This window comes from Calidris pugnax, unplaced genomic scaffold, assembly GCF_001431845.1.
Source record: "Calidris pugnax isolate Ruff unplaced genomic scaffold, ASM143184v1 scaffold188, whole genome shotgun sequence".
Classification (NCBI taxonomy): Eukaryota; Metazoa; Chordata; class Aves; order Charadriiformes; family Scolopacidae; genus Calidris; species Calidris pugnax.
The window spans coordinates 577,271-595,822 of NW_015091257.1; the positions used below are offsets into that span (position 1 = coordinate 577,271).

The window sequence follows — 18,552 nt, forward strand, 5'->3', positions numbered from 1 at the left end:
TTGCCCTAAGGTGAAGGAAGGGAGAGACGGGAAGTAGGTTCAATGCATGTTTTATCCTTTTAAAAAGTCTGATTTTCAAAAGCTGCAAAACTTGAGCAAAGTGTAGTTCTTCAGATACTTCAAATGCTCTCAAAAAGAAGTCAGATTACTAATGGGGGAAAAAAAAAAACACACAACAAAAAAAACCCAAAAATCAATCTGATCCTGATACTCCAGGTTCTAAGTCCTTACATAGGATTTCATGAACACACATACCTCAAGTTTACAAGCATGTCAACCTAAAGTCAGTTCTGCTAAAACTCACTTAAAACCAGTCTGCCAGTTATCCTAGTTTCGGACAACGTGGAGCAGCTAAGAGGCAGAGCTCTTCTTACAAGCTGAAGGTTGGTCAGTAGATAGTATTTTGCTTTTTGCCCAGTGTTGGGGCTTTTTTGTTTGTTGGGTTTAAAAACAAAGATGGTTTTAGGTATTAAAATAATGCCAGGTTCAATTCATCACCTTCATCTCCTCCTCACCAGAAAGACAGCACTGTAATGTTGGAAGGGATTCAATTAAAAACAGAAGTTTGGTGCAAATACAGTTTAATAATTTAAATACAGCTGCACCTTCTGAAACACTCAAAATTCCTTCAGGTACTGCATGATTTACAGTGTAGACATGACAAAAATGCAATTGTGGCAGCACACAACTAGAAGGATTTAATAACAATAGAAATGACTGAAGAAAAATGGCATTTGCGTATGTTTAATAGCTCTAAACATTTTACTAGCTATAGAGATTCTTACCCTTACAGCAAAGTGTCTTACCCTACCAGCAGAGTGTCAGACAGTGTTCTGTACAAATACAAAAAAAAAGGATACTCAGCACCCAGGAATTTATTTCTTTCCTTAGCCACAAGCAAGTTACCAGGAACAAACTGGGACATGGGCTTACAATACATTGGGTGCATTTAATTCATTGCAATGGAAAGAGATCATATTTGACAGAAAAGCAGAAGAGCTCTTGTACACCCTTTTCCTGAAGCAAACACGAGAGGATAATATACTGCTCCCATGGACTAACTTGAGGCAAAACAACGCGCTTGCCTAAGTGAGCACATGAGTTAATTCCAGGGGATCTGGATCACTGGTGTGACAAGACCTGCAGCACAGCCCACCTGCTTTTCCCAGCATTTGGACTAAGCAATGGAAAGCAGTGATTTTTCCTAAGTTTTGTAACTGACACCTTTACACTGCAAGTAGAATCTATTAAAAGTTGGAAATTTAAAGTGTAAGATGAAAATATACAGGCATTTACACCTACTTAAAAAAAAGGCGGGGGGGGCACATATACTGTCTTACTTGATAAAAGAGCAGCTTTACATGGAATTACTCAGTATTTGCCTTCCTCGCTCCAGATAGAAAAATAACACAGAGCAGTAAGGGGTACGATTTTTTTATTATTATTATTTTAAACTCTATTGCTTACCCTGAGCTTGGAGCAGTTTAAGAGTAGCCTCCGCTCTGGCTCTGGCTTCTCGTTGAGCTTTTGTTAGGAGTTTTCCCTCCTTCTTCAAACGCTCCTTCCTCTCTTTTTCCTTCTGTTTCTTTCTTTCTTTCCTCTCTTGTTCTAATCGTTCCTAGAAAAAGGTTAAAAAACATGCAGAAATTTAAAAACATGTTTTACACAAAAGCTGGCCAAGTGCATATTCTACTCATGAGAAACGTATTAAGGACTAATGCACCACCTGCACCAGCAAGGATACAGGTTAAGATTACCCTCTCCCTTAGTCTGTCTTCAGAGCAAGATGCACGTTACCTCCTCTTTGCGCTTGGCTTCTAGTTCCTCCAGTCGTCTTATCCGTTCTTCCTCCTCTCTTTTTGCCCTTTCCTCCTCCTCTTTCATTTTAGCCAAGGCTTCTTGCATAGCTTTAACTGTGGCTTTACTGGGACCCTTTTTCTTCTCTTTCTCCTTTTCTTCTTTCTCACCCTTCTTTTTTTTCTTGTCTTTTTTCTTTTTGTCCCCCTCATTGTCATCAGCTATAAAGAAAAGACATACATTCAAAGACCACAGAAATTTTAAAGATATTCTAAATGCAATTGATGTTTCAAGCATGATAAATACACTTTGACTGACTACTACATAAGCACTTCACTGTCTCTTCAGTTACAAAGTCAGAGCCTGAAGTCTTAAAGTAACAGAGTAACTGGGAAGTGAAAAAGTATGCTTGCAATATCAAGCTGTAAGCATATACTGTAATGAGAATTCACCATCTGGCTTTTGCTTTCCCATGTACCTGAACAAACTACAGGCCAGAAAAAACCGCCACATGTTGAGCCAACACAAAGCGGCAGACAAGGCTACCAAATGTCTAGCATTCTCAATTCAGAATAAAGCAACAAATCATCCTCACTGCCTGCCAACAATTTGGCCTTCTTACAAAAGCTACAGGTTAAAATTACAGTTTTAGAAATCATGTTACAAACCCTCTGTTCCTGCAGGAGGCTCTCCTTTTTCCCCAGGGCCAGGGGTTGCCATGACTTCAGGAGAGGCCTTCTCTTCAGCTTTTTTTGGAGCTTCCTTTGGCTTTGCTAGTTCTTTACCACCACCTTCTAATTCTTCCTTCTCTTTCTGCTTCCTCAGTTTGGCTTTTTCTTCCTCACGCTTTTTCCTTTCACGTTCTTTTTTTTCTGCCTTCTTCTGAGCCACTGTTTTTACTTTGAATGAAGGGTCGTCTTCATCATCCCCACTTTCAGCAGCGGGAGTGGACTTTGGTTTTTGGTTTTTCTTTTGTCCTTTTCTAGATTGGGAGACCTCATCGGATTCATCACCACTCCCACCTGTAGACACTGCACGCTCTTTGCTCTTCTTAATGTTAGTTTCATCTTCTTCCGACAGATCGTGCCTTTTATTTGACCTCTGAGTTTTCCCTTTGCTTTTCTTAAGCTGTGTCTCATGATCATCATCATCGCTGCCAGAAAGCACGTCTTGTTTTGCTTTCTGAGGTTTTTTAAATTTTTTATCTTTATCTTCCACTTCCTCACTGTCATAGTCATTTTCCAGATTGGCTTTTTTATTCTTTCCTTTCCTTTTTTTATCTTGTTTTGATAAGCTTTCTTCGTTGTCATTTTCAACCTGGTAATTAAACAATTCAATAATTAGCCATGAAAAATTACTTGCTGCTGTGAGCTAAGAAGTAGCATTGAGAGATGTCAAGAAAAGCTTCTCTTATTGAAGACAAAGTCTGAAAGCAGTAACTATTCCTGCTGAGTATACTACACCTCAGTCCACAATTACAATTTATTCTGATTGGCTTTGAGTAATTACCAGCATGAAGACACAGCTTCTGCTAAAATCTTTCACAATTGACTTTAGTATGAAAATATGATCACATATAATTAAAAATACAAGCTATCTGCATGTTTTGTACAGGATCTTCAACTACACTGCAACACCAGAACTTTACTGGGACAGAGGTGTTTTCGTATTTCCACTATTTCATATAAAAAAGCCCACCCCCCTCTCAGTGTTCACCTTTCCTGCAGAAGGTTCCCTGTCAACCTTCCCTCCTTGCGCCTCTATTGACAGTTCTTCCAGCTCCTTCAGGATATCATCTTCACTAAAATAAAATAGAAGTCACAGTACTTAAGTAACTGAGTTTTTGTATAATGGAATGAAATAAGACAGAATAAAAAAAAAAAGCCTTACTCAAAATCCTGTTTCTTCTTCTCTTTTTTCTTTTTGCCTTTGGATTTCTGAGGCTCTTGCTCCTTTGCAGCTCCAGCACCTTCTATCTCAGCAGCAAGGGCATCAATATCAATATCATCTTTTGCACTAAAATGCAAAAGGAAAGGAAGGTTATCTAGAGTCCAACCACTGAGTTTACCTAAGTAGAAGCCATCTGCATAAAACAAACAAAAGCTTCAAAATATGAAATCAATCACAAAATATAAGCAATGCTGGGGCAAAAACCACATTTAACAAACCACTATGGACTATTGCCTTATTCCACCCAGAAGGACAAAAAGGAAAAACCCTCACATGTGTCGTCTACCTTGAAGGGAGGTGGAACAGTAAAACCTGTTCAGTTCTCACAACACTGACTTTAAGAGTTAGATGTGAGATTTGATAAAACTTCTTGGAAGAATGTAACTAAACTGTTCCGCTTTGTTCCTCTGAAAGATAAGTGGTTTAGGCCTTCACGTAACAGTAGGTGTCACTGATAGAAACACAGCCCTCACAATGAAAATGTAAAAATGAAGCACAAATAGAAGAAATTTTGCAATTTAGTAACCAGTAAATTCTATTAAGAAGTACTTAATCTGCTCCTTTAAAAACCCATTAGCAAACTAAAAAAGTTACTGTACTGGTATTTAGCAAATAAGTGGAAGTTCTTCACAGCTTCCAGCTTAAGATAACAGTTGCCTATGCTTTGCCACCAGCCTGGAAAGTTTTATTCTTATCTTTCAAAATAAGTCACAAAGAGGAACACAGTTCAGCCCCAAGTCAGACTCTAAAGCAGATCATAAAAAAATATCACTGCAGTTGGCAAGCATTCATTTCCACCACTTGCCTTAGTGTTCCCTCTCCCAGGCCGAAAGAAAGCCAAAAGGAGTTTCACTAATCCTTCCTCATTAGATCTCATTCTATCAAGTTTCTCTTTCAAAAGCATCTTCTTTTCTTGCTATAAGTAAGCTCTCACCTGCAACTAAACAGAACCGGCTTTTTTTCTGTCCTTTATCAATAGTTGCAATTCAGATGCACTTTTTTCTTGACTCATGAGAATTGAGCAAAGATTCTAGTGTCCAGAGGTTTTTCCATCTAATTACACTCACAATACAATTGTAAGAAAGGAGACTTATTTCCTGCTTCACACTTAAAACTTCCAATGCTCCGTCCAAAACTGGTCTATCGAAGTAGCATATATTAGGATGCTACTTTTATCACAGCTTACAGTTTCAAAAACTATTTAATCAACATGTTATTAATATCTCATCTAACTCCCTCTTAGATACGTGGGCAGAAAATCACTCTTTGTTTCACAATTTCACTGTCTCAATTACTACCACCCACTGAGTACAAGTCAGTCAGACAAAGACTGACCCACCAAATACCAGAATCTATATCCAGGAAATAAGTTTCTTCCAAATTCAGAGCCTCCAAGATATCAGCCAATTCTAAACTCCCAGAGCTTCAGCCTTGCCAATTTACAAACCCGGAAGTTAAATATTAATAAAGAAAATCTGGTACTTAATTATTCTTTTAAAAATTCTGAAATTCAGTACGTCTACGTTTTATTTCCCTTTGCCAAAGGAGAGGGCCGAGAGAACCATTTTACAAGTTTAAATGAATTGAGACATTCACAAACCCATTTTATCCCGAATGTTGGGCATAATCAAGTCACCAAACACTGTCTGTATGCGACAATAGCACAAGCAAGAATACACTTCCTTTTTTTTAAAAAAAAAAAAGCCAAGATTATTTGTATTTTTAAGATCTGAAATGTTCTTTTATATAGACTGAGTAAAAAGAACTGAGAACCAAGTAAATAGCAGGAAAATTAAGCACCTCAGTGTACAGCACCTTTATTACCTGAGATACTTACTTTCAGGCAAGAGAAGAAAAAAAACATCAACCACACCTTGAATATACTTAGTAGTACTTCTTACATGATGACATAAGTAATACGTTTCTCAAATGTACTTAAAAAAAGACCTCTTAAATAGTTAATGAAAGACTTCTAAACCAATCCTCATCTCCTCAAGAGGAAAGACTAAACTTTTTGGCCATTTTCACCTTAGGAATAACTGACTTGATGTTTCAGCAGCTCCAGAGCTGTTTTTATAAGCAGTTTAATTGGCTGTGCACCAGGGGTATCATAGACAGCTGAAATAGAAATGTCAACAATCATCTCTACACCCAGAATTAAAGCCCAATATCAGGCTAACTATATTATATCTAGCCCTAAACATGAGCCCTCACGTTTCTTCTTGCATTAAGTGCAGCGTATCGGTTGATTAAGCAAACTTGCTTACCTCCTTCTACTCCAGGAGTTAATGGAGGAGATCGAGTCAAATCCAAGCTTGAAACAGTTCAAAGAGGCCAAAATACAAGCTCCACTACTACTTCCATCGCTGTACTGCTCCCACTACTACAGGATCTTAATCATATGGTTGGTTGTACAGATATTAAAGAGCCAAGCCTTTAAACAGCTTATATTTTACATGGTTATCCTCAAGGCTGACTTTTCACATTGCAACTTTGCAAAGAGGACACTTATGGTACCTTATGGTTTCCAGGATACAGGCTTTACGGAGGTGGGAGGTTATTTGTTTTTAAATCAACTCACTTGAACTGAACCTTGAAAAAGAAAACTTCTTTGGGGAAAAATGCAGTATCTCAAACCAAGCACTGAAAAACTTAATTCACAGACATTAAGCTTTAACACCCACCAGCAAGAACAGTTTAGGAATAATAATGAAGACTGTTCAGCTGTCACAATAGTACGAGAGCCTTCCCAACCTTGGTTTCCACTGCTTAACAGTCAGTGGTTTCCAGAAATCTATACATTTCACTACATTTCCATTTACTAAGAAGTGACACAGCAAGTTTCAAACACGTGAACCTCAATGAAGAAAAAGGTAAAATTAAGTCTGCATGTATTTATATATACACCAATATGTCCAGTTATAATTCTTAAGAACTGTAAAGCAAAATCTTATTGGAAAGCCAAGGAATTCAAATATTGGCTTCCATTAGTAAGAGTTTATTCCCACACTGACCTTGAACTTCCTTACCTTTTAAAACTCTAATAATATTCCACTAGGATTTCATAATAAAATAAAGTTAAAAAGAAGACTGAGAAGGTGTCCTCCACTCTTCCTGGGAGATTGTCACAAGGAACTCATGGCATTTAGATACATAACAGGAGAGATTCTTTCCTATTGACATCTGAAGGCACACCTAGGAAACTTTTTCCACTAAACTTTTTATAGCAGTCCCCAAACACTCTTGCAGGAACCTCCTCCTCAAAGTCCTCCAGAAAGGAGGACTCCTGTCTTGCCCCTCCACACAGGGGTCCTAACCCCAACCCTAAGAGTGCTGGATACAGGAACTTGAAAGCACACCAGTATGCTCAGTTTTCAATTCTGACCTCAAACTGCTTTCACATGAAGACTTGATATATAGACTTTATAGCCTCACTACCTGAGGCCATTCAAGCGCATAACACTTTGGACTCAAAGGAGATTTGCTGCTGATCCCATTCACATACTGAGATAACCCCATATTTCCCCAGCAGAAGAGGCTCAAGGCAATTTCCCTCATTTTCTTGTCTCCATTCCACCACTGAAGCCTGAGACACCTTTCTTATTCACATAATTTTGATTCCAGCCTCTATTTTTGTTGTCAGATATAAAAAGAGTTCTGGTATTGCTAACAGAGCATGTCAATGCAGTAAATTACAGCAAGAGCTAGGTGCGTGTACTTCACTCACTAACCTAAATAAGCAATTTTCAAAACATTAAATGGCTGCAGACATTCCTCCACAGAGGTCTGTGCCTAACAGTGGGCAAAACTATGCAGTGGGAGAAGACACAGCAGTCAGGGTAATTAAAGAAGATGGCAGCAGTCCATAACAAGTATGCAGAGATCACCGCATTTCACATACCAAGCAAAAATACTTTTCTCTAGAATTACACCACTGATTTTAAAAAAGTGGTGTACATTTCTCCTGTGCAATTTCCCTACCTTTTGTCATTTAAGCAAAATTACAATAACAGACTTCAAAATATTCCAAAGCACTTTAAAAGTAGCACATAGATACATTCACAGACTTTATACTGAAAAATATTGACCTTACTGCCCTAGAAATGACATTAAGAGGTCATCTGTTGCCCAAAGTACAAGTTGTCTGCATAGACTACTGAAAACCTGCATTAGATAGGGAAAGCCAGTTCTGAATAGGCTCTTGAATATTCACTGAGTCACTAGTTAAATGCTGTGCTAGCACACCATTCTGTGCCAAATCAGAAACAAATATACCCAGGTCATCCCAGGTAAGTGTTTGGAGATTTTTAAGACAGGCATGGGCAACAAAGGAAATCCAACAACATCTCTCATGCAATCAAAGCATCAAATCAGGCCAGTAACAGAAAGTGACACTCCAAAATCCAACTTAAGCTACTTGTGCTACATGTTAAGCAAAATCTGTGACAAATAAAGCTACAGTCTCAAATCCTGCCAATAAAAGAAAGTATGAAACTTTTCCATTGTGAAGATTAGAGCAGAGTTAGGAAATAAATGAAGAGCTGTCACCTACCGCTGTTCAGTCAGATGTAAAGCGACGGCCAGTAGCTCTCCTACTTATAAGATCCCACCCAGTTGCAAGCTATTGAGTCAGAAAAATGGAAAAAACCCATGACCTGATAGCTGCATGGTCTGTAGAAAAAAAAATAATCAGTGTTTCTCTTGCCAGTACAGCAAGGAAACAAGACTAAAACCCCAGTAAAAAAAAAAAAAAACACAAAACCACACAGAAAACAAAAAACAAACCCCTCAGCTATGACATAGTATCTGATGAAAAAATACTAAAATAGCACATACCTTTAGGGTTTTTTGGGGGGGAGGAGGGAAGGTATTTTTTAAAAACATGAGAAACAAGCACAGTTTTGGACCTACTTTTTTTTTTTCTGATGCAATGGCCTGCAACTGCCAGAACCCAGAAACTCCCTGTGAAAGCCATCACGGGGCCAGAGTTCATCCTAACACAAGCTTTGATTTACAGATACTCAAGCTTATGCTAATCTGACTTTCCACATACTGGGGTTTGCTTTGGTCTTTCCAAGGGCATGCTTTGCCATTTTGCTTACAAACACTTAAATTGTAAAGTTTCATAGCTTCTAACACTTGTGCACAATTAGAGAGATGTATTTTTGAAGTTGGAAGTTTTACCTTTTCTTTTGCAGTCTGGGATATTACAGGGGTTAATGAACACACATCTCACCGAAACAGAAGTTGCCATGCTCCAAATCAAGATTTAAACTCATAATTCTGAACTAAGATAAAAAAAACCCCATCAGATCTTCCTAGCAAAGTATTGCAGAACAGTTACAAGTACGTTTTAATTATCTATCACTTCTCTCTTCCAGGGAAGGTTAAAAAAATGACTCCAAGTACCAGCCTGGTTAATATAAACATCACTAGGGATTCTCATAGCATAAAGTTTCCATACTAGGGACAGTTACTGCAATGCAACATAATCTCCGTAACACACAAATCTAGGCATAGAAACTTGAAACATTTCCCAGGCATTGCCCCCAAAAACAAGGCCAAATGTAGGGAAGACAGGACTACAGCTATAGAAATAAAAAGTCAGACGTTCAGCATTTTTCTTTGCTCATTGAACTTCTGCAGCTGGAATCCGTAGCTTCCCTTCCTTGCCAAACAAGCTTCTCCAGCTTTCCCTGCAGGTTCTAGTGAAGGACGGCCTCACAAGCCAACTGACACCAACAGCATTTCACATAGACTCTCTGCTAACAGATAAACATATTATACTAGCAAGGGCAGCAGCAGATATGTGTGTTTTCCTCATGCTCTTTCCTAAGACCACACACAATTACAACTTTGAGTACACTTATTATTACAGTGCTTACAATACATATCCCCCAACACAGGGCAAAACTTCATTATAAATAGGCACTGCGTGTGACAGAGAAGGCATCCTGACTAGGCAGCAGTAAGATAAAGAGTAAAGGAAACTATTAATCCAAACATGAACTGAAAGAGTGGAGCAATGGGATCAATTAGCAGTATACAAAGGAGCTGAGCTGCCCTCATTTATATCAATTTGACTCTACCAGAATAAGTTAGAACTGCAGAAGTTAAATGGAAGAATTCAGTATAAGATGAAAACAAGCCCTTAACTACTGGAAATCCAACATCCAGCTTTGCAAGCAAAGTCAACAGGGTAACACTGTCCTGCTGAAACTAAAACTAAAGGGTACGTGCAGACTCAAAGATTACAAGCACTGACCGACACAAATATGATTACTAAAGCTCACCTACACCTTATAGCTAAGTCAAATTAAGCTAAAAATATTTTAATTAGGATTGGGTTTAAGCTGTCTCTGTAAAGACGAAGTTCAAATGTCAGGGAACACGGTACAATTAAAAACAAACTAAAAAAACCCCCACATTCAAGTCACGGGGCAGAGGAGTCAGTAAGTCGACACAGCAAGAAAGTTGCATCACTACTGTGAACTCACTGCCCACATTCCTGCATAATTAGAAGACTCATTTCTGCTGAGGCAACTTTGGAGATATTTCATCATTTACATGACACTGGCTCTTCTAACCACCTTCAAAGGAACATCACTGTCATTAAGTCATTTTCTTTTGCTTAAAAAAAAAAAAAAAAGTCCTTAACTTCAAAAAGACTGAAAAGAAGCTGAACCATCTGTTTCCATGTATTTGGCTTTGCAATAGTTTTAGACCAAGTAAAACTAATACTTCTAGACAGGTCTTTACCATTAGTCCCCTAAAGCACCTTACCCATCCTCTGCATACAAGCATCGCAAGCCCAGTAATAAGGACAAATTTCTAAATACAAACTTACCCAAACTTAGCAAATTCCCAATGCTGAATGGCATATTTGTAGTAGTTTTAACTTTTAAGTATTGAGATAAATTGGCATTCTCTCTTCCAAGAAAATTTCTTTTAGAGCAACTGGTTTAAAATGCTACAGAACATAAACGACTTTGGAAGTAATTATTTAATTGTTCAAAACCATGCACCCCCAACTTGTTCTTTATGAAACTGAAAAAGCAAGCGTCTGCTGGCTCAGCAAAGCCATTCAAAACATGAAAATATGCTGTGGCCTTTTTATCATTCTTACCTATCAAAGAACATGAACACCATAAACTTCTGTTTTTACAGTAGAAGCAACCACCTTGCTTCCCTGCTGAAAATATTTAAATTACATACACCCGAGACAGTTTGAAACTCAGGAAAGAATGAACTGCACTCCTTCCTCAGCTCCAGAAGTGAAGGAGTATCCACGAGAGCACCAGCTATGCAACCCACCACTGCAGCTGAGAGCTTAAAAAAACGAATAAATAAAACACAGTCCCAGAAGGAGGCCACCACCCCCTTGCCTTTCCCTCAAACTATGGGGCTGGGAAGGGGAGAAGTGATTTTGGTTTTTCCCCCCTCCATTCCCAGCCGAGCTTTCCCCTCTCATCAGCTCAGGCAATCCTGCGGCCACAAGTCCTTGCAGGAAACTTTTTTGGCAGCAGATGAAATCACACACCTGAGTGCACACAAGCCTTGGCTCCAACACAGTTAGAGCATGCAGCTGGGGACAGCAAGAGGAAGAGCACAAGGTTTGAAACATCCAACAGTTCAACTGAATTAAGTATGACGCAAAACTACACCTCAGCTACTTCTCCCCAGTAAGATGAAGGAAGCTGGGGAAGCTACCTAATTACATGAGACAGCAAGGAAGTAAAATTTGACTACAAGAGTAATTGCTTTTTATTCAGGCTCCCAAGACAATGATCCCATTTTTAATATTAAAGAGTCATGCCTTCTCTTTCAAGTTTGGCTGGGGAAAAAGAAGAGTGGAACAACTATCAGCTAGGCAAAACCTTCTGAAAAAGACATAGGAAACATAACTTTAACTCAACAGATTCTACAAAAACCAGAAAGCGTCCCTTACACACATCACAGATTTTAAAAAAAAAAATTAAAAAGTTCACTACAACCTAAAATTACCATTTAAACAAAGACAAAGCAAAAATTCAAGATAAAAAAGTTTCTGTTGTGGCTAGCAGTTGACAACACAAAGCTCTTGAAAAAAGCAGTTCTTCAAGGTTCCGTTTAAGTGTTTACATCCCAAGAGAACAAGATGACTAACAGCATGGAATATGAAACACAAAGTAAAGAACTAGCATTTGGTCTTCCCTGAACTGGCTTTTTAAGGTTTTGTTTGCTTAGAAAAAGATGACAGAAATTGCCTCCAAGTCCACTGTTTCAAAACGTCCATATCCTCTGTATATCCATCATTCTATAAAATCAAATGACCCCACAAAAACACCATTTAGAACACTTTAGATTGTCTATAATCCCGATGAGCAAACAACACCTACCTACATTAACTGTAATTAAAACCAATGCTTCATCTAACAGCTCGTATCTAAAGAAATATATCTCAGTGTTAAGATAGCAGATTCATGTTTAAAATCTCTACTACACTACTGTAAAAGAAAAAAAAGACATATGGGAAAAATAAGACATCAGTGCTGCAAACATCAGGATGATCAAAACACACACCTTCTGTAAGGCACCAACCGGTTTCAGACCAGAACACCTACCAGAATGTACTGTACATTTTTAGCAAGCCAAAATAATGGCTGAATTAATTATGTTCACACATAATTTTTTGTGCAGAAAAATTTCTTCTACCGGTCTAGGGAAGTATTTTTGTGGAGCGAGCCAGAGGGTGGAGGAAAAGGAGTATTATGCAAGCATTAAAAGTTACTAAACTGGGGGGTTTGTCCAGAACTGTAACCTTGACTCCTAGGCAGCTTTTAAGTGATGAACTGCAGAGAACAAGTGCACAGTGACGCACGTGAACCCAGTCAGGAAAACACGACAGTACCAATGCAATTAAAGCCAGCAAAGGTATGTAGAGCTGACAGCTTGTCTGGCTTGATATTTTAAGTGTCATCAACAACAACAGCAGCGAAGTTTAACTTACCATAAACCTCTCTATTTTGAACGAGTCTTTCCAGAGATCTTCAGAGAACTGAAAAAACACTTTCTATGAATCCTGTTGGCTTGCAATGTGCTATTTTCATATGTTTCATAAACAGTAGTTATACATAAGGTTTAGATGCCTTCTTTATTCTCTTCATCTGTTACTTTCATGATTTCAAGAAGAAAAGCTGCTTCTAAGAACGCACTCTGTCTTCAACAAGAAAAGCTGCTTCTAAGAACGCACTCTGTATATTGTAGTGCTTTTTGATTTACGCTGCTATTACCTCAAATACCTGAAGATCCATACAGTCTTTTTACAATGATGCTTTGCTTTAAAAAAAAATCCAACAAAACGTATAAAAATTTGTCTTTTTACAATGCTGCTTTGCTTTAAAAAAAAAAATCCAACAAAACGTATAAAAATTGTTTTCTTATAAATATGAAATTCCTGTGTTAAAAAATATTGGGGGGACCATAAATATACATTTGCACAGAATAGGCCAATAAAGTTACATAACAGAAAATTATTTTGCATCATTTTACTCCATCTTTCAGTACAAAATCCTACTATCTTCCAGGTGATATTTGCAAAACAAGGATTTCAAGGGTTTAACAGCTGTTGTCCTTGATGGAGCTGCAGAAATCTTTGTTTGCGAAAATATTTTGAGAAGCAGGTAGAGTCAGTTATTGTAAATTTTCTGGTGTACAGAATGTTTCTGAACTACTGGTGTTAGTAGGCCTTCTAGCCTTCAGAAAACTTTCTTACACAACATTAAGAAGATTTTATTTAACACACTAATAAAAAAGAGCCAAAGAGAATGACTAGTAGACAATGCCAGCAATTTAATTTGCAGAAGAGAAAGCAATATATAGTATCAACAACAGCACTGTAAGTCTTATTTTAGCAGCAGTGTTCACTCTTGGCTCCAGAATCACAGCTGGCATCTGTAATTTCTAAAGCAATATGTATGAATTACCAGAGCAGTATGCCAAGGCAACAGTTCACAAATATTAAAGGGCACAAGAATAAACACACCTAAAGACTACCTATTGGAAGCTAAGGAAAACAGTATACTAAGAGAAGATGACTTAAAGCTGGGAGAAGAGAAAAAACACATAAAAAGTTAACACTATCAGGAGAAAGATAAAAACAGTATACTAAGAGAAGAAGATGACTTAAAGCTGGGAGAAGAGGAAAAACACATAAAAAGTTAACACTATCAGGAGAAAGATCCATGTCCCAGGCAGGAAAAATTTTGTAACATACAGCATAGAGCACACTTACTTGGAAATCTACAGCAGCAGTCTGAGGCTTGAATTCAAATCACAGTTTTGTAGTTTACACCAGCCTTTACACCCACACATTGAAAGAAAACAAAAAGTCCTAAATTCTCAAAGACAGCAAGGGAGAACCTTGACATACCTTCTGCCATTACAGCTGTATCCAAGAACCAAAGCATAACGCATCACTCCCAGGAGGAGCTAGACTACACATCAGAACACCCACTCTTCCATTAGGAAAGTCTGGAAATTTAGATACCTCATATTTCTATTGAAATGTTTGCTCTGAAGTTTCATTTGAAAATGAGCAATCAACACAAACATAAAAATTCCAAAGAGAAAACAAATTAAAGCAAATTCTGTATGGCATAGGAGCTATTTATGACCCATTCTCCACCATTACAAAGCACTTCTCTAACACTCGACTGAGTTTTTCCTACAGTGACAATATATCTGCCCACTCCAGATATGTATGTTCTCCACGGACAGATGCACAGTGATCAAGCAGCAGGAGTCAGTAAGAGTTCCAGAGGAACATAACAGAGATGCTGGTATAGTAGAAACAGATTTGTAGGTGTATTTGTTCAGGTAGCAATCTGTCCTCATAACAGGTTACAGTCCTTCATTCCCATTCTTTCCCCACCCACCATAGCTACCCTCTCACTTACTGTCTTCTCCCTAAGTACTTATACCCATCTCCCATGACAAAACTCATCCTCACCCTCATTTTCCAGCACGCTCCCCAGGGATATATATCAATACTCATCAGTGTGACCTCTGCTGCACTCTGCAGAAACAAGGGAGGGAGAAACTACACAATAGAAGTCAAAACTATGGGGGTAAGGGGAGAAAAGCAGAGTAAAGATGATTTGTACCTTCTGTAACTTGTCTCAGTATGTCAGAAGACAAGCAGAAAATCTCCCTGCTGTCGCATCAATTCTCAAACCAATATTCACAACACAGACATACCACCTGCATCTTCCCACATGCTTCCTCTGCACCACAAGTTACGTGTGCCCTTGAGCTGCTGCATACTTCAGGAGCGGCAGCAAAAAAGGGACATAAGGGATTGTGCCTGTAACATAGTTGTTGAGGAAGAAAAGAGAGGAAAGGGAGGAACTGAATAACACTGCATAGCGCAGAACTGAAGATGCAGGAGACAAAACTGACTGGAAGCCTTCGATTCCACAGTGCCATTCCTCTTTCATCATACTGGGAACAGCAGGGGGACTGATTGGGGATGCTGAAGTCCAGCTTCAAGCTACAGATTCAAATATGTGATGCAGGCTCTCCCTCACAGGAATCTGACATTCATGGAGGTGTCAGCTGGAACCAACACCACCTGATGATGGGGATACCTCCGCAGATAGAGCCTATTCCAAAACATGACTGGCCTTTCAGGTCCCTCCTCACTCCCATCCCCTCACACTTCCTGCTATAGAATATACCCAGTCTAACTGTCCTGTCACAGACCACAGAATGGCACGGATTAGAAGGGACCTTCAGAGACCATCTAGTCCAACCCCCCTGCCAAACCAGGTTCACCCAGAGCAGGCTGGACAGGAATGCATCCAGGTGGGTTTTGAGTATCTCCAGTGAAGGAGACTCCACCACCTCTCCAGGCAGCCTGTTCCACTGCTCTGGCACTCTCACAGTAAAGAAATTTTGCCTCATGTTCAGATGGAATTTCCTGTGTGCCCGTTGCCCCTCGTCCTGTCAGCAGGCACCACTGAAAAGAGCCTGGCCCCATCCTCTTGATACCTGACCTACTTCTCAAACACATAACTGTTTAAATTCTTCTTCCACATCATCCCTCCCATTGCCATACCACTGTGTATAGGACAGTAACACCATACGGTGACTGCTAGTAGCAGCCCATAAGCTCTGTACTGCATTAGAAAGGCCTTAGGACTGAAACCTGTCAGGCTCACTTTGGCTGAACTTTTCTTGACCTGCCTGCAACTTTTACTTGATTTAGCTGTGACAGCAATTTCTCCAACTGACCAGGTGCCCACGCCTAATTGGTTCTACTTTCGTTTACCCGGGCATGCTGCAACCCTAGCTTCATACAGATAGCAGTAACAAGCAGTTATTCTGTATAGAATGAGATATTCAGAACTCTACAACAATGATGCAGTGTAGAGAAACACAGGCCTGGGATGACAGCAGAGGCCTTGAGAAGTGGAGACACAGGGTCCAGCAGAGGAGTGCAGGCATGGGATGAACAGAGATGGCTTCTACAGGACTCAGCACTGGATGCCCAGCAACTCACCAGCAGTCAGGTCAGGTAAGAGGAATGCAGACCTGGACAAAACTGGTTTTTTTTTAGGCAAACAAACAAGAAAGAAATACTATCTAATATGTAGCACCTCCTACACATTTGGATGTAACAAGGAGCTGCAAACCAGTGAAGAGGAAAGGCATATAAGCACATTAGCAAGCATATAAAAATACTCTCAAGTGGATCCTAGAGAGACGAAGATGAAACCATTAACCTAACAATCATATTGCTCCTTGTAAAGGACACCAGATGCTGATAACTCACCAGAACAGCTCATCACCACCAGGATGAAGCCACTGACCTTAGGACTCAGAGCAGCAGTAAGAGGGTAAGAGTAACTAATTTAGCTGCATTATTGCTCTTTTTTTTTGTAACAATTAGATCTTTATTAATAATCAGTAGGCTCGTAAGATTTCAGTTATTCTAAAAATAAATTACTGGCCTTCCTTTTAAGGTGCGTTTCCATTTTTTAGCCATAAATGAGATTTTGCACATAGCATTCAACAGAGGCCCATGCTCAGGAATTTACAGACGACAGAAATACATACAGCAATAAAAAAAAAGAAAACAAGGTATCCAGTAGGCACCACGACTTTCAAAGCGTCCCCTGCACACCTGTCACTGGAAGGGCTTCAGTACTCAAAGGCTTCTCTGTGATTCTGGGATCTACCATACCAGGTACAAAGATGAGCACTAGGCCTTCTTTCCTTTAGAGTACAAAGATCCAACCCTTCTTTCTCAAATCACACTTGACTCATCTCCTTGACAGAGCTGCTCCAAAGATATACCTGTGAAACACAGCCCATGAAACAAGCTGATAACAACAGACACTACAAAGCAGCATACATGGTGTGGCAAAAGGTGAGAAGAGAAACAGTCAGATGAGCAAAATGCCTCAGTAGCAAAAAAACTCACTACCCAGAAAGGGCCGGAGAAACTAAAACAGTTTACGTCCTAACCTGGTAAAGAGTAATAACCTTAAGTCATTAATATAAGCATCTTAACGCAATACACATCTAGATAGTAAGAAATGCTTAGAGAGAAAATAATATTTTGTGAAAAAGCCTTCATAAGGACTACTTTCCTAAGAGAAACACTTAATGACTCAAAAAGGATGTAGCATATGAGCACATGAGCAGCCTAGGTAAGGAAAAAAAGTTGTCGTTTCTAGTTCATGCACATTTAAAGATATCAGCTTTCATTTAACTCCTCATCAGTATTAACAACTACAAACTTCCCAAATTGATTGTATCTTTGTTTTGATTATTTTTAGTGACAACTAACAATATCCACTCTCCTGCTAGTGTATGGATGACATTACTCTAGTCGGTGTTCCATATGGTTAACATAGCTGCCATTACAAGAATCTCTTACACAGAAAAAAAAGTTCACAGATGGGGCAGTATAAAAGACGATACGCACCCAGCCACAGCAGTGAGCCTCTTAGCCTCCAATCGCTAAAATAGCTAACATCTGCATTTATTACACATATGTAAATCACTAAATTATAGCATGATCTATATCATTCTCCACCATTAAAAGAAATATATATCTATATATATATCCCAAAACCACTTCGGGTGCTGCAACTGAACTAAGCAGCTATTTTCAGCTGACAATCGAGATCCGAGCCCACAGCCAGCGGCCGCCTGTCACTGCCCGTTCCCGGACAACCTCCCCGCGAGCCCAGGCCAGGCTGAGGGAAACGCTTTTCAGAGGGAGCGCGGCGGCGGCGGCAGCAACGCTGCCACTCCAGGGCCCATGGCTAAGTTTCCCCTGCCGCCGCCGGCCTCGGGGACCTCCGGCCTCCCCCGGGACACCCAGCCACCTCCCGCCGCCGCCTCCTCGGGCCTCCGCCGCCTGCCGGGCCCGCACACGCAGCCGGCGCCGTTGTCCCGGGAGAGAAGCACGACCGGGCCTTCCGTCCCACCACCGCCGCCCGGCCAAGGGCCGCCGAGCCGGGCCCAGCGAGCCCCGCCTGCCCGCCACCTCCGACGAGGCCGCGATGCCCCGGCAAGGCCTGACTCAGCGCCGCCGCACCGGCACTCGCCGCTGCTGTCAGCGGTCCCGGGGAGGGTGTGCAAGGAGACGGGAGGAGGCGGGCTATTTTACCGCCGCTTTTACCTGTCCTCGCTCTTGTTCTTCTGCTTCTTGCCCATGGCGGCGGCCCCGGCGTTCGTCCCCCGCTACAGCGCTGCCCGCGCGCAGCCCCGCGCATATGGCAAAGCCACCCCCGCCGCCCGCCCGGCCCCGCC

General features: G+C 40.2%; 1 protein-coding gene across 1 annotated transcript in view; it reads right to left on the bottom strand.

Moving 5' to 3' along the window:
- The window catches only part of EIF5B (eukaryotic translation initiation factor 5B), a 37,725-nt gene extending 19,173 nt beyond the window's left edge, over positions 1-18,552 (bottom strand). Inside the window, exons 1-6 of the mRNA XM_014960234.1 lie at positions 18,422-18,552; positions 3,688-3,813; positions 3,514-3,598; positions 2,466-3,114; positions 1,798-2,018; positions 1,468-1,618 (exon numbers count right to left, since the gene is read on the bottom strand). Of these exons, the coding sequence (XP_014815720.1) occupies positions 1,468-1,618; positions 1,798-2,018; positions 2,466-3,114; positions 3,514-3,598; positions 3,688-3,813; positions 18,422-18,456 (1,267 nt within the window). The 5' untranslated portion in view covers positions 18,457-18,552. The remainder of the gene's footprint in view (positions 1-1,467; positions 1,619-1,797; positions 2,019-2,465; positions 3,115-3,513; positions 3,599-3,687; positions 3,814-18,421) is intronic.